General features: G+C 33.0%; 2 protein-coding genes across 2 annotated transcripts in view; both read left to right on the forward strand.

Moving 5' to 3' along the window:
* Positions 1–5,235, forward strand: part of LOC117109407 — a 9,488-nt gene extending 4,253 nt beyond the window's left edge. Inside the window, exon 4 of the mRNA XM_033251757.1 lies at positions 2,603–5,235. Within this exon, the coding sequence (XP_033107648.1) occupies positions 2,603–3,138 (536 nt within the window). The 3' untranslated portion in view covers positions 3,139–5,235. The remainder of the gene's footprint in view (positions 1–2,602) is intronic.
* LOC117109406 (solute carrier family 35 member E2A-like) overlaps positions 1–15,118 on the forward strand; it is a 31,108-nt gene extending 15,990 nt beyond the window's left edge. The window contains exons 4-8 of the mRNA XM_033251756.1: positions 7,975–8,223; positions 8,878–8,931; positions 10,566–10,638; positions 12,867–12,997; positions 13,293–15,118. Coding sequence (XP_033107647.1) covers positions 7,975–8,223; positions 8,878–8,931; positions 10,566–10,638; positions 12,867–12,997; positions 13,293–13,491 — 706 coding nt within the window. The 3' untranslated portion in view covers positions 13,492–15,118. The remainder of the gene's footprint in view (positions 1–7,974; positions 8,224–8,877; positions 8,932–10,565; positions 10,639–12,866; positions 12,998–13,292) is intronic.
* The last annotated feature ends 668 nt before the right edge of the window (positions 15,119–15,786 follow it).

Here is a 15,786-nt window from a genome sequence, read left to right on the forward strand (position 1 = left end):
CTCATGTAGAAACGATCATTAAATCCTTAAAAAGTGTTGTTTTAACATTAAAAATGGGGAAAATAACAGCATAGAACGATGTATAGATATGTAAAGGTTAGTTTAGTGCAATAAAATAGATTTTAAAGAATTTGACATTCCAGCATGTTTTGGCCATTTTCTCTGAAACACGATTTGCGACGAGTGACTGGTTTGGCTTGTCTTTGCCACATATGCACATCATGACCGTATATAGGCATACAACATTTTTTTTCATAATAGAATTTGATAGTCTGGACAGGGGCTAAAGAGGAATATGGTAATCTACTGTTCTTTGGAGATCTTAGTTTGAATCCTGATGAAGTTATTAAATTTCCTCATGTCAGTTGACCTTTATCCTACTGGGATACTCACTAATAAACCAGAAAACAAGGGGACATTTCTCAAAGATATTCACCATTTACAGGTAATAATACCTTCATTTGTTGTACCAAACTCTACTTTATCTTTTTCTTGATTACAACAATGAAAGCAATCTACATACGAGTGTCTAACATACAGTATGTATTTATATATGTCGTGACAAATTTTTAATAAATAAATAAATAAGTGTGTGCTCTTAAATGTGGAGATCTTTAGGTCCTCGGTTCAATTCCCATCCGCTGCCTCTCCTCATGTTTCAGCTGGAGGGCTGAAATGCAGGCTACGATAGCGCACCGTCCCTTTGGATGAGATGTTTAAGCCGTTGGTCCCGTGTGCATTTATGGCCCATGTGCATGTTAAAGAGTAGGGGATTGTCTCCCGGTGTACTGCCCAATTCACCACTGGAAGGACCCACTGGAAACAAGTCTTCGCCCTTAGTGGGTTATCCTTCGTGTGATTCACACCAAAATACTCCTCTCTTGAGAACTAACTCATCCTTTTTGGAATATCATATTTAACTACACTTAAGTTATTTACTTTTAAACTTTTTTCTTCCCTTTCCAGAAAAGATCACCTTCTACATACCTACTGCTATACACATCTCCGTCCATCATCGTCAAAATGATTCAAGAACCACAAACTGTAACAAACCCACAGCATCACTTCTTGTACATTGACTATTTAAGGCACAGGTGGGCAAAGTGCAGCCTGATGGTCACTATAACCATCTTTGGCTGGAAAACCCCTTGTGTTTTTATGGCCTGACACTGACCATCTGTTAAAAGTAATATTAGAACACTGCTTAGAGTGTTATAAAAGCAGTCCATGTAAGGTTTTTGAAGCACACTGGAAAATCCAAGTGTATTTGCGGCCCTCGGTATTAGGCCATGGGCTAGAGGGGGGGTTCACTGTGCACCCACACAGTTAAACTTCCTTGGTATCATTTTGTTCCTACGGGCATATAGAACAAAAAAATTGATGTTAACAAGAAAAATATCTATAGGCTAAATGTTGATACCAACATTATACAAATCCATTGAGTAAATCAAGAGTTATGAGCATTTAATACTATCCCCTACCCCAAAAACTGTTGTTGATTACAAATTCTAAGATTATAACACAATGACAGTAGTACATTTAATCAATTTATACATTTTTCTTGATAATATCATTGTTTTATATTCCATATGCTTATTTATAATAGAAAATACTAATTTTTATCAAATCTACTCACAACTGTAGATTTGTAAACGTTGGTGAGTGAATTGGGAATAAATTTACAACTTTTCTGTGGAGGTCAATGAACTTTTAACCTCTAGCTACGTCAATTTCTGCCTGTTTCAAAATTTTTTTCAATTTGAATGACTGACCAATCTATAGGCTAAATGTTGATACCAACATCATACAAATCCATTGACTAAATCAAGAGTTATGAGCATAAATGTTATCCCCTACCCCAAAAACTGTTGTTGATTACAAATTTCTTGGATCATAGACATTGACAATAGTACATAATGCATTTTAATTTTTTTCTTGTTAACCTCAATTTTTGTATTCCATATGTTAATAACTACAAGAAAAACACAATTTGTATCAAATACATCCAAAATTAGACATCTGACACTGAAGTTTATTGATATTTTATGAAAAAAATTTGCATTTTAGAAAAAGGTCGATGACCTTTTGACCTCTAGTGACATTAATAATTGTCAGATTAATTTTATTTAAACTGCATATGATTAAGAAACATATATGCTACACATTGCTACCAAAATAACATTGATGAAATTTATAATTCACAGGTTATGGGTATAAATGTTACCCCTCCAAAAAAAGTATTGACCATAAAACACTAACGACCATTAAAATTGACGCGAGTACATACAATGCATCCCTATATTTTTCTTGTTAACATCAATTTTTTCGTTGTATATGCCCGTAGGAACAAAATGATACCCAGGAAGTTTAACTGTGGGAGGGGGGTGCACGGTGACCCCCCTCTAGCCCATGGCCTATATTAAATAAAAAAATTTATGCCTACCCCTCCTTTAAGCTGTGCATAGGAAGATAAAATAAACAGTAGTATCAGTATCTATATTAATAAGACTGGGATCAACTTCTTGGGAAAGCCAGTATCAAGGTTTTGCCTCTCTTTTTCTGTCATTGTTTAGACAACAATTTGACTTCTTTTGTCTTTTAGAATATGATGATGATGATGATGAAGAAGTACCATTTCCAGCAAAAAAGACAAGAAAAAGCAGGCTTGAGATAGTATTGGATTCAATGCTTGCAAAGTTGGAGGAGCGAGACAAAGCTTTTGAAGAGTGCCTAATGAGGCACCAAACACTGATGCAACAGAGGAATATGGAGTGGCATGAAAGGATAATGGAGAGACAACACCAGCAAATGATGCAGATCTTACAGGTTGTCATGCAGCCGCAAAGACAGCATCATGTTCCTTGTGTTTGTCATGGAAACATTAGTTTGCACGATGCTAACAATCACAATTCAACTTCACAAACTTGTGCACCGACACAACCTAATATACCAACTCAACCTGTACCAATACTATGTAGCTTATTAACACAACCTAGCGTGCCAACACACCCTAGTACACCAACACAACCTGTGGTACCAACACAAAGTGGCTCGTCAACACAATCTAGTGGGTCAGTAAAACCTAGCACATCTACTGTACACAACATAGTGTACCAACACAGCCTAGAACACCAATAAAGCCTACTGTACTAACATAACTTAGTTTGCAAATGTAACCTATGGTACCAATGAATTCTAGTACAACAATGAAGAGCAGTACGTCAAGACAACCCAAAACACAAAACAAACACAACCTGTCATACCAACACAACCTAGCTTTACCATTGTAACCTAGTGTACCAATACTACCACCTAGTGTACCTACACAACCTGTCCTACTGTACCAACTCAAACTAGCTTACCAATGTTACCTAGTGTACCAACACTACCACCTAGTGTACCAACAAAACCTGCCATACCAACACAATGTAGCTTTACCAATTTAACCTAGTGTACCAACACTACCACCTAGTGTACCAACAGAACCTGGTATACCAACACAACCTAGCTGACAATCACAACCTTTTAAACCATCAAACATTTACAGTAGCAGAATTCCTTACAAAATTGGAAAATGTAATTTTTTAAACAATATGCAACGTCTTCTGATATATTCAAGTTTTTTTTTTTTATTATAAAAGGATTACTTATTTTGAAATTTTAATTGTAGTAAGTAGTTATTATTAGTTTCATTTTAATTTTTTAATTTTGTATGTAGATTAAGTAAATACATGTAGTTGTTTTGATTAATTAGTAAATACTGTAGTGGTATGTTTTATTTTGAGATTTTCTTTGGATATTATGAATTATTATGAAGTTTCTTGTTTTATGTATAGTAGATCTAGTTCACAGTGTGTTGAAAGAACAGAAGCATGTTATGTACAATAGTAGATTGATAGTATATTGGATGTAATTTGCTGTAGCCAGTAAACACATCCTGACCTGCCTACCTCTCCAAATCCTAGCAGTTAATTTCAGATTATTTATCAGACATTCCTTTAGCACAAAATGTGAAGTCCATGAGCCCAGTGGGTATTACAGTAGGAGGGATACCACTAGGTAACACCTTAACATGTTGGAGTGGAGTGGAGTATAGTGGTTAACAATAACATGCTTGAAAAATAACTCCACTCTCTAGCCTCAAAAAAAGACTTGATGTATATGTTATACTAATATTGACTGCTCATGAGGGGAATGGTGAAATCTATTGCCCAGAGGTAATGTGGAAATTGTGGCCCGATGGAAGATACACGTAGGCTACGGTTTCCGCATCACCGAGGGGAAATAGATTTCACCATTCCAGAGCAGTCAATATTTGTTTTGTATACCTCATACATATATTCTACGAGGTGTAAAAAAGTACTTACTTACTAGCCTAGCCTAGAGGCCTACTAACTAGGGCCTAGGCAATCAGAGAGTGTTTCTAGCTCTTATCATTTCCTCATTTTCAAACCATCCTCTTGCAATATTTGTCAACTATTGACAAGACATATTTAATTTGTCTTTTGGTGCTTTTGCTATCTGCTTCGTCAGGAAGTATAGGCCTAGGCTAGTCCTTCTTCATCTAGGAGCTCGAACCAACAGCCTCCATAATTATTGTTTATCGTCTACTCGCTGATCTGTGGTGTGGTCAAGGGCCAATCTCTTTCGTAGTAGAGGTCGCACTCCCCTCTACCATCAATGCAATGGTGGGGCCTAGAGTTCGCACCATGCAACAGGTAAAAAAATACTATTTTTCAGGGGAATAGTACTTGTTAAGAACAATAGTACTTTCTGTTATTATTATTTATTATTAAAAAGCATTCATATAGCATAGCGCCTTTACACAAAAAGATCAAAGCGCTGTACATCAAAACCCCTTATTATAAAGATAAAAATAAGTACAATATTTTAAATCAATTAAGTTAAATCAAGTACAAATTACAACATTCTGCTGCTTCTTAAACCAATCAGATGCCTACAATCTATGTATGGGGTATATTAATATATATATAGAGAGCATTGTCCCTCCTGTAATTTGCAAGTTACTGCTGTTGGATGCGAATTAAATAAAATATTTAAAAAAAACATCGGAAGAGTGTATGGTAAGTGACTTTATGAAAGACATTTGTAACCTCATACTCTACAAATTTGAAAAACAAATTAAATTAATAGAAAAAAAATTATTTTAATTATAGCACTATAACAATTTAGAATAATGCATTAATTAATAAATACAAAAATACAGTAACATTTTTTTTTAAATGTAGTTACTGTAAGCATTGATAAATAAGAAATATAATAATGTTTTGAAAAAAATCAAATTATTTTTGTTTTAGTTTGAGGGATTCCTGCAGTACATAACTACACCCAGCATGCTTATAATGCTAACAGTACACAGATACCTATACAGGTACATGAAGAATCTATTAATGATATTGTATGTGTTCTGTGTGATAATACATATTAAACAATTTATTGTTTTAATTATAATTAGTATCAAGACACACACTATGCTATATGATCCTAGGAAGATCAAAATAGGTTGTAATAGTAATGTTTGCAAACAAATATTCAATACAGTATTATTTAATATTGTCTGAATTGCCAATATTAAATAGTAATATTGTCTGAATGCAAATATTTAATAATTGTAATTTTGTCTGAATGCACTTCAATAATACAGTAATAATGTCTGAATGCAAATATTCAATAATAATACAGTAATATTGTCTGAATGCGAATAGAGTTTGCCCTGCAATTCGAGACCACCTATGTGACCTGAAAATTTGGGGTTGGATCTCAAATAGAGGGTTTGCTTTGTGTTAAAAGTTTAAAGATTGTTATTTGGTATTTTGAAAAAGTGGTCTCGAATTAAAGGGGTCTCGAAATTAGAGGGGTCTCGAATTTTTGTGTGCACTGTATTAAATAATATTGTCTGAATGAAAATATTCAATAATAACATAGACATAGATACAGTATTGCTGTACTTTATTGTCACATTAAGAAAAATGCGAGTCTTGGTTCCTTGTTATAATATTGTCTGAATGCACATGTTCAATTAAAATATTGTCTGAATGCATACTTAATAATGATATTTCCAGATTTTCAAATATTTAATAATGATATTGCCTGAATGCAACAATTCGATTAATTGTAGAGATATGAACATTGATTTTTTAATTAGCTGAGGCAAGAAAAATACTGTTGCCTTCTACTGTTTCTTGTTAATAAATGTTTTACTTGAAATAGATTTAGTTGTCTCATTCTTTTTTTTATATACAATTATTGTACTGTACTTGTAAAATATTTTTTTAAATACATGAAGCAACTAGTGAAATATGTGACAACATATTATTGATTTTTCTAAAAAAGTAAATATTATATACAATAAAATAACAAATCAAGGATGTATAATTTTAACCACTTAACAATAGATCTCAACTTTGGTCTACTTCATAATAAATATTAAAAACATTTCCAAATTGATGAAATGTCAACATCTTTAAACCAGCATTCTGCAAATATTTAGTGTGATGGATTGGATCGGATTTATTCGGTGTGTAAGCACCAAGGATAGCCCACGAAAGTATGTTTCACGAGCAATGTTTTGAAAAACGTTTGCTGGTTACGGTTCATTATTATGAAAATTCTCGCGCCTGGCTAATGCCGCTAGTCTGAACGCCTGCCAAAGTTAAGCCGGGCTTAGTTCAAGCCGGGCTTATCTCCAAGTCTGAACGTTGCCTTAGTGCTTACACTATGTGCCATGTGTTTTCTCGGTGTATTTTACCCGTCATGATTTTGCTATAGTTTTGTCCATAAAATACATTTGAATTAATTATTTCCAAAGTCTTATGTTATCTAAATGCTGACATGATAGCAACAGACTACTGTAGAACTAGATGATTTCTAGTTGTTTCTGTCGAGGCTTCACAACCCACAAAAATAATTTGGCTTCAACTAACCGAAAGCGTTGTTTTAAACAGCCAAAATTTAGACTGACAAAAATAGCAATTTTATGGATACACAGTCCTTTACATCAGTGTTATAGATAGGGTGAATATGGATGTTTATTTAAGATGGGTATATGTCAAGGTAAAGATGATGTATTAATGTTCACTTTTCATTAAGATAAATTACATTGGAGTTGAATAGCTTTGTGGTTAAGATGCTTGCCTTCTAATTCCCGGTCCTGGGTTCGATTCCTGTGATAGGTCTTTTTCTCGCGACTAAAAACAACTCCACTCTGTAAACCTCATAAAGAGACTTCACTGATTAAAAAGCATCACGTTAAGAGGGCCCCTTCCAAGGATACACTGGAAGGGTCACCCTCTATAAATATGGTAAAATGTTATTGATAGGGCGAGACTTTCTTTTGGCTAACATGCCACCCGACAATAATGATGATTTTGAATAAAAAAATAAAATTTTGTTTTTGGCCAATTGGTGCACCCGCTGCCATGAAAAAATGGAAATTTCAGAAAAAATAAAAGTTTTTCTTTATGTTTATATAAATTTAACCATTACTACACTGTTTACATTCAACAATAACATTTTATTTTTATTTTCTCCTCTGTCTAGATGTTTTTGGCAAAACCATTTGCTAACGAAATATTATTTTTATTTTTTTCTGTACTCTATCTTTAATAAATAACTTTGCGAAACAAGATATAAAAAAAGTCTCAGGGTCAAGGCTGAATAAAAATTTATTTGTCTTTTTTTTTATATTACAGTGTTTATATTGGTAATGTTGTTTATATAATGATACAGTATAACAGTAATATTTATATTTTCTCATTCTCGACCTGATGACGGTCAGCACAATCTCACTGAAACGTTCAGAAAATCAACCATGGTGTAGATTTCATTATTTTGTTATTGATACTCGCCATGCAAACCTAAAAGAAATATAATATTAATTTTTTTTTTTTTTTTTTTTTTTTTTTTTTTTATTGTAGTAGCTAACTAATAATTGTTTTCTGGTCCTTATTGCAGTTTTGCAACTGTTGTCTTAGGTTTGGTGGCACTGAAGAATATAGCTGTGTCCTTCACAGAGACGATTAAGAGTACTGCACCCCTCTTCACTGTTCTTATAGCTCGTGCAATACTAGGGGAGGTTACAGGATTCTGGGTAAACTTATCACTGCTACCAGTCATGGGAGGTCTAGCGTTGACGAGTGCTTATGAGTTAAGTTTCACTACAGTTGGTTTTGGTGCTGCAATTTTAACAAATTTAGTTGATTGGTGAGTAAATGTTATTGTTGTTTGTTATTGCAGTGGTGGATTCAAAGGAGGGGGGTGGGGCCAGCTGGCCAAGAGCTCCCCCTCCCCCTCCCCCAAAAAAAATGGAAATAAAAAAATAATTTTTATTCAAATTTCGAGTGTGAGTGTGCCATTTCTGGCCATCTAAAGGTGCCATAATCATAAATTTTCTTTACCTCAGCCCCAGCCATGGTGGTAGAACCCTTCATGTTTAAAAGATCCGGGGGGTTGGGGCCCCCACCATTTTTCAAATTCTTGGATCTGCCACTGTATTGTTTTGTTATTACAGTACTATGATTTAGTATAAGTTGAGTGGCATTGTTGAACTTACAATACAAATGGTAGCATTGTTGAGTGTTGGCAGGTACAGAATTGGTGTAGGGACCATGCACCGTGTGAAGCACCAATTTCAGGGCGGGGTGGGGGTAGAGTTGGGGTTGTGTGGTATAGTCACATAAAATCAAAAGTAGAAAAATTACAACTTTTAGAGATATCATGCTGCGCTATCAATTCCATTTTCTAATCCCTCTTCATCCTTTTCTTTTTCTTGTCCTGTTTTTTTTTTTTTGTTGGGGTGAGGGGGAAGTCATATAGCTATATAATTTTTTACAATAAACTTCATTATCTTTTTTTCAGTTTACAAAATGTATTTTCTAAGAAATTATTAAGTGGTTGCCGATATAAATACAGGTTAGTGTTAATGTTACTGTAAATTATATATTAGTGAAGGACTAGAGTAATATGAGGCTTGCCATGCCAGAACTAGCATCAGTGACCGAAAGAAAATTGATGTTTTAATATATTAATAAATTAAAAAATATTTAATATATGTATTCTTCACATTATAAGCTTTAAAATGATAGGCCATTTACTGGAATTGATTTACTAATGCTAAAGTTAAGAGTAATAAAAGTATTACAGCTTCTCTGTACTAAAGTGTACAATACTGCCACATTCTTATGATAATTACTCAGATTAACATTTTAGCGACTGTACACTGGTTTTGATGGCAAGCCTCGCATATAATATTATAAAGAGATTTCACATGTGCAGACGTGCATTTTATGGTAAAACAAATTTGCCACCTGTGTAGCTCATGGTACCAGTGCTAAATGACAAAGTGGAAAGAAACATTTCCTTTATTTTAATACCGTAATCATTTTAGGAAAGTATAATACATACTCCAAGTATTAAAATGCAGCCATTGTGTTGGGATTCAATATTTCCACATTAATTATGTCATCAGAAATGAAAAAATTATCCATATTAGCAAGCTTATATGCACTAGTACCAAAAGTGGTTAACCAATCAAAACATTACCTAGTAGGAGACATAGCAGTGATTTAAACAAAAGATCAAAGCATTCTTACTCTACTGATCAAAGCTACCTACAAAAACAAAGAAAGCTCCTTTGAAGCTCTGAGCCCATTGTTAAGCAAAGGTGTAGTCTACGTATAGCAAACGCTTCTTTAAACAATATGATAGACCTGTTTCGGGAGCCGTCAATAATGTTAGTACTGGAAAATATTAAACCTAATTTATTACTTACATTACAGACGACATTATCATTTTCAAGTATACCCTGTAAGCCTAAAACATATTGGAATACCTCACAGTTTTTAACATGATCAAATATAACACTATCACATCATGTAGCACCTATCTGTCTTACCAATATAATCACTATTACAGCCTGGACATTTAAAATGATAGACAACAGAACTTCTATACTTCTTTTGTTTGATCTTTAGTAGATATAAAATGAGAAACATTTTTATACTGCCATAAAGTTATGAATTTTACCTCTTTAATTAAGTGTTTAATTTATTTAAACATCTACGTAAAATAAATTCACCTGGTTTTCCTAGATAAGGCAATCTAACCCAAATCTTAATCAAGCTATCATCAGTAGGCCTATGTATACACTTAGGTTCATTTAATTTCTTAAGTACATTATTAACAACTTTTAAAGGGTACCCATTCCAAGACCTAAACTTCCTAATGTTACTAAGCTCTGCTTGAAGTTTATCAGGAGTACACAATCTGTGGGCTCTAGAAACTAAACTACGAATCCAGGAGATCTTATGGTTCCATGGAGCAAAGCTATCATAAAGGACATATTTACCTGTATGTGTATTTTTACGATATATACTCATGCTTCCTACACTGTTGTTAAATTGTAAATCCAGAAAATGTACTATGTCACTGTTTTCAAATGATTCAAATGTAAAATTTATCTGTCTATGAAAAGCATTAAATCATTTTAGCAGCAAGTAATGAAACTATAGAGGGCAGTAGTCTAATCCAGTGTTTCTTTTTTACAGTCCACCTGAACTGCAGTTCTACACCAGTGCTGCAGCAGTTTGTCTCCTTATACCATCCTGGTATTTTTTTCTAGTAAGTTCACATTTGTGGCAAAGACAAGCCAAACCAATCACTCCTAGCAAAAAAAAAAAAGATTTTTTTTTTGTTATTAATACAGGGTTAAGCAGTAAAATGAAAATTATAAAATGGTAAAAGAATAATTTAAATCCGACATTTTGTTCTGAAGTTACAGGAGTTTGAACATACAGCTGTTTAAAATATTTGAGAAATCAGCCTTCAAAGTTTACGATTTTGGCCATTTCTCAGACAGAGACCATCTCCAAATCATTAAAAAATGTTGTTTTAACATTGAAAATGGGGAAAATATCAACATAACATCATGTTACTGTATACATATTTATTAAGTCTGGTATGATATAATGTTAAAAGTTAGGCTCTGTGTATTTAAATATGATTATGGTAACTGTATGTTTACATTTGTGCCATATTCATTTTAGACAGGGACAAAGTCCAAATTAGACATTTGAAGAAAGTCAATAATTATAATATCAGGTCTAAAGTCAAGTTTTATATTTTGTCTGTATTATGTTCTTTCTTCTGTGCCTTTCTTCTTCTCTCATCTGACATAAATGTTAAACCACTGTAAACTACAATTTTCAATTTTGTTACATTTCAAAAAAAAAATTTAACATTGATACGTATTATGTCTAGACTGGTTGCAAATCGCAACTGTACATGTTTGCAACCTGTGTCTATAGGCCAATGTAAATTGTTTTTCTCAAATAATTTTGCTAATACTGATAATTCAAATTTAGTTTCCTATTAAGGTTTAAAGGATAACTAATATACACAGTTAATTAATTGTAAATAACGTGTTTCATATAATCTTGGGAACATTAATTTGTCCTAATTCTGTTCCTCATTTTGTAAATTATGTGTTTTAGCTAATGAATAATAGACTGGGTTTACTCTTGTATCTACTGTATGTCTAATTAAGGTGCATAGATATTTTAAAGGTGTGCTGTTTGTCATAAGCTAAAAAAAAATGAAAATTTCAATTAATCTTTGGAACATACCACATCATTACCTTATTTGTTAAAGGAAAATAAAAAACAAAAAATTAATTTATCCTATAATGCTGTTCCTCATTTTGTTTAGTATCTACTGTATGTCTAATTAAGATGCATAGATATTTTAAAGATGTGCTGTCTGTCATGAGTTAAAAAATGAAAATTTCAATTCCATATTTGTGTTGCCTAATAAGTAAGATTAACTTATTCATAAATTAACAATTATGAATCTGAATTATGAAAATATTCTCCCATCAATTAACAGACTATTAAATAATACCTTTTTTTTTATATATTTTATACTAAAATATCTGTGTACTGGTGAAAAATATATTTCTGTTTCTACTTGGTGGTTAAATAATGTATTCGATCATTTTAATTGAACAATTCAGGGTTGTGATCAATTCATCAAGTTTTTTTCGTTTTCTTTTTTTTTTTTTTTTTTTTTGGCAGACAATACATCTTTAGTGCATAAAGCTCTGTTCACTCTATCAAATTTTATGTGACAAATTTAATGTGATATGCCTATATACGGGCATGATGATGTCATATTACAGCCAAGTACGTTCATGTCACATTTATTTGTCACATAAAATTTGATCGTGTGAACAGATTTATGTCCTAATCAGACCTCTTTCAATTTTTACATTGGCCTGACTGAAAATCTGGCAGCGCTGCACTGCACTGTTCCAGTAACCTGATTTTCCATACATTTTTTCTATACTTGGCAAATCTTTTGCCAACCAGTATAGTGCGCCCTCAGTGTTTCAGCCAGGCCAATGTAGACATTGAAATGTGTCTATAGAAACTATTGATATTTTTTCTGGGAAAATATTTAATATTACATAATTATTATGACATTAACCAAACTTTAGATACACACTTTTTGTCATAGACCAGCAACATACTCTTCATTGAATACTTAATGATTATTCATTAGTCTTGATATTGATAGTGTAAATGTTGACCTCATTGATGAATACTCATTAGTCTTGATATTGATAGTGTAAAAGTTGTAATGTAAAAAAGTAATAATGTAAAAATTGACCTCATTGATGAATATTCATTACTCTTGATATTGATAATGTAAAAGTTGACCTCATTGATGAATATTCATTAGTCATACAAGGAGTATTAAATAGTCATCAATGTGGTGAAATGTTTTAGTCAATACCTGTTATACATTCACTCCAAATGTTTATCTCACTGATAATTTATGTTTTTTCACAGGGAATCCCATTTAGGAATGGTAGACCCAATCCAACTCTAATAGTAGCATTGATAATGGATGGATTTGTATTCCATTTACAAAGTATAACGGCATATGCCCTCATGGGTAGAATATCACCGGTTACACACAGGTATGTTGAACTTTGACATATTAAACCAAAACCTTATTTATAATTGACAGTGACATTGATGTTTATGATGGTGCAGAGAATGATTGCAATTATTGTGGCAGGAATGACTGATGGCTGTTACAGCAATGACAATGCTCGCAATAATCAATGGTAGATTCTATGAATAATGATAATGATGATGGTGACACTGATGATTTTGATGATAGTGATAATGGTAGTTGTAATTATGTTGTTGTAATTATTTTACTGTAATGATAATTTTTATAAAACTTCTTTTCCCCATTTCTTTACTTAGTGTTGCAAATACAGCAAAAAGGGCGCTTCTTATATGGCTGTCAGTAATAGTCTTCAACAATCCAGTCACCTTGTTAAGCGGATTGGGCACAGTAGTAGTTGTTATAGGTGTGCTGCTTTACAATAGAGCAAGAGACTATGAACAAAACCACTATATAGTAGCTACAGAGGAGACTAAGCGTCCACTACAAGAGGTTTAACAGAATTTGCAATTTTTAAAAATACAAAAAAAAAACACCAATTTTGTTCAAAACTAAGAGAAATGCAATTAATATTAATTTTATGTACTAAAATATTACCGGACATCTTGATACTGCTCTTGAACCTCATTAAATAAATATCATTTTTTTAAATTAACTTTTTTTTTTTTAATTTTTATTTTTTTTTCATCTTTAACACAGTTTTTTATTGGTGCCCAGGAAATATATTTGATTAATTTATCATAGATCCTCAAGTATAAGCCTGCTGCTGTTGAAAACAAAGTTGGATCCCCATCGTGGTGAAATGGCATAAACCCGTGGGGCAATATGGCCAACAGTTAAACGGTCCACATTGCGAGAGATTGGTCCTCAGGTGCATATACCTCCATCATGCAACATTGAGTCAACATTACCTTCTCAGTTTAACCAATTATAGTAATACTCAGGGGCGGGTCCAGAGATAGGGGAATCCAAAAGGGGGCCGAAAGCGGAGCTGGCTCCAGGGGCATGCCCCTGCGAAAATTTTTTTTTTTAGATGCTCAAAAATAACGTCGGAGGCATTTTGGCCAATCAACTTTTCCTTTTCCTTTTTTTTTTTTCTTTTTTTTCTTTTTCTAAATTCCCAAAAGTGGGCCTCCCCCTCCTTTAAATCCACCCCTGATATTACGGTACAAAACAACTTTATATGTATAGTATGAGGTGGGTTTACATCTAAAGAACTACGGGTAATACACAAGTTAATGTAATTTTAATTCATCAATTATGACCCAGTGTAAATAAATAGTGATCAATTGTTCACCAATATATTTTATGACTATTCAAAATATATGCAATTGGGCTTTTCTATACCCTCTAAGATTAACTTCCATACTGCAATTATCTTGCTAGGAATGCAGTGGTGGATCCAGGAATTTGAAATAGAGAGGGGCCCCACAGAAAATTTGTTATTAAATAGAACCTCTAGAGGTCCGGAAATGGCAGTCTCTGACTTAAATTTTATTTTAATTTAAGTTTTTTTCGCCATTTAAAAAATATTGTTTAAAACTTTGGAGGGGGTGGGGACGGGCCGGCCCGACCCCTCTCTTTAATCCGAATGTTTATGGTACATGTACAAGATCAACTAATATATATAGCCTAAGTCTTGTAATGATTAGACTGTCAATCAGCAGCATTAAAAAATTTGATTTTTATCCAATAATAAAAAAATGTTTTTTGTACATATATTAAATGATAGAACATAATGTAAACAATAAAGACTTGTGGACCATAAACAATTAATTTTTCCATTTTAATTAAATTTGGAAAAAATGATAATAATAATTATTAGGAATGATGATTTTGCTCAATATGTTGCGGTATCGCACACTGTGTCACTAAATACCAAGTATTAAGTCAGCTTCGGCGAAACATCATTCCTTTCTTATTTTTGCTGTTTATATATGCACCTTGTATTGTATTTACGATTGAATTCACCTGTTGAAAAGGGTGCTTTTTGAGAGGTTATTTGAAGCATTGTTCAAGGGCGGTAATTTTTATTTAATCAATTTTAATATTAGATCATTTATTCATGCATGTATCAGGGAATAATAAATGACAGATTCTCTAATTGGAGATATTTTATATGGAATCGAAGCATGAGCATATATTTTTTATATTATATTCCTATAGAGTAGCAGAAAGCTGAAACAACTTGAAGACCACAAACTTGTTATAGTGCACCCTCGAATGTAAGACCATTCCTGTGCGAGACGACTTTTTTAAGAACCAAATAACAATCTTAAATCTTTTCACAAAGTCTCTAATTAGAGACCTAGGCTCGAGACCACCACAAATATTCATGGTGGTCTCGAAATGGAGGGTGAACTCTATTTTGTTTATATATGCTATTCTGGTGTATAAGATATACTTTTAATCAAATCATTGCTCATTTTAAAAAGATCTATATGTTTTCAACTTTCCAAAGACAAGGATCAAAGCTGCAGTCCAAATTTTCGCTGATTTACAGATTATACCAAAGTTAGATTTTAAAACAGATGTGCTACAAAGAGATCGTGAAGTTGCCTGTCAGACAGTATACAATATTATACAACACCTGTATTTTACTTGATGAGTACAGGTCACATGTTGTTTATTTTTAGTGATTATTATAAAGCTGTTTGCCACAGCGAAACAGTCTGTTTTATATCTTTGGCTGCACTTTCCACATGTGTCTTCTTGAGCAGCACTGTGTTGCTTCTCTCAATACAAAATGGGGTTCCGCGTTGCCACCCGGCCTTTTACCACCCGGTCCGTTGC

Source organism: Anneissia japonica, unplaced genomic scaffold (genome assembly GCF_011630105.1).
Source record: "Anneissia japonica isolate Jap-2015-1 unplaced genomic scaffold, ASM1163010v1 scaffold287719_len1884721_cov185, whole genome shotgun sequence".
In the NCBI taxonomy this organism is placed as follows: Eukaryota; Metazoa; Echinodermata; class Crinoidea; order Comatulida; family Comatulidae; genus Anneissia; species Anneissia japonica.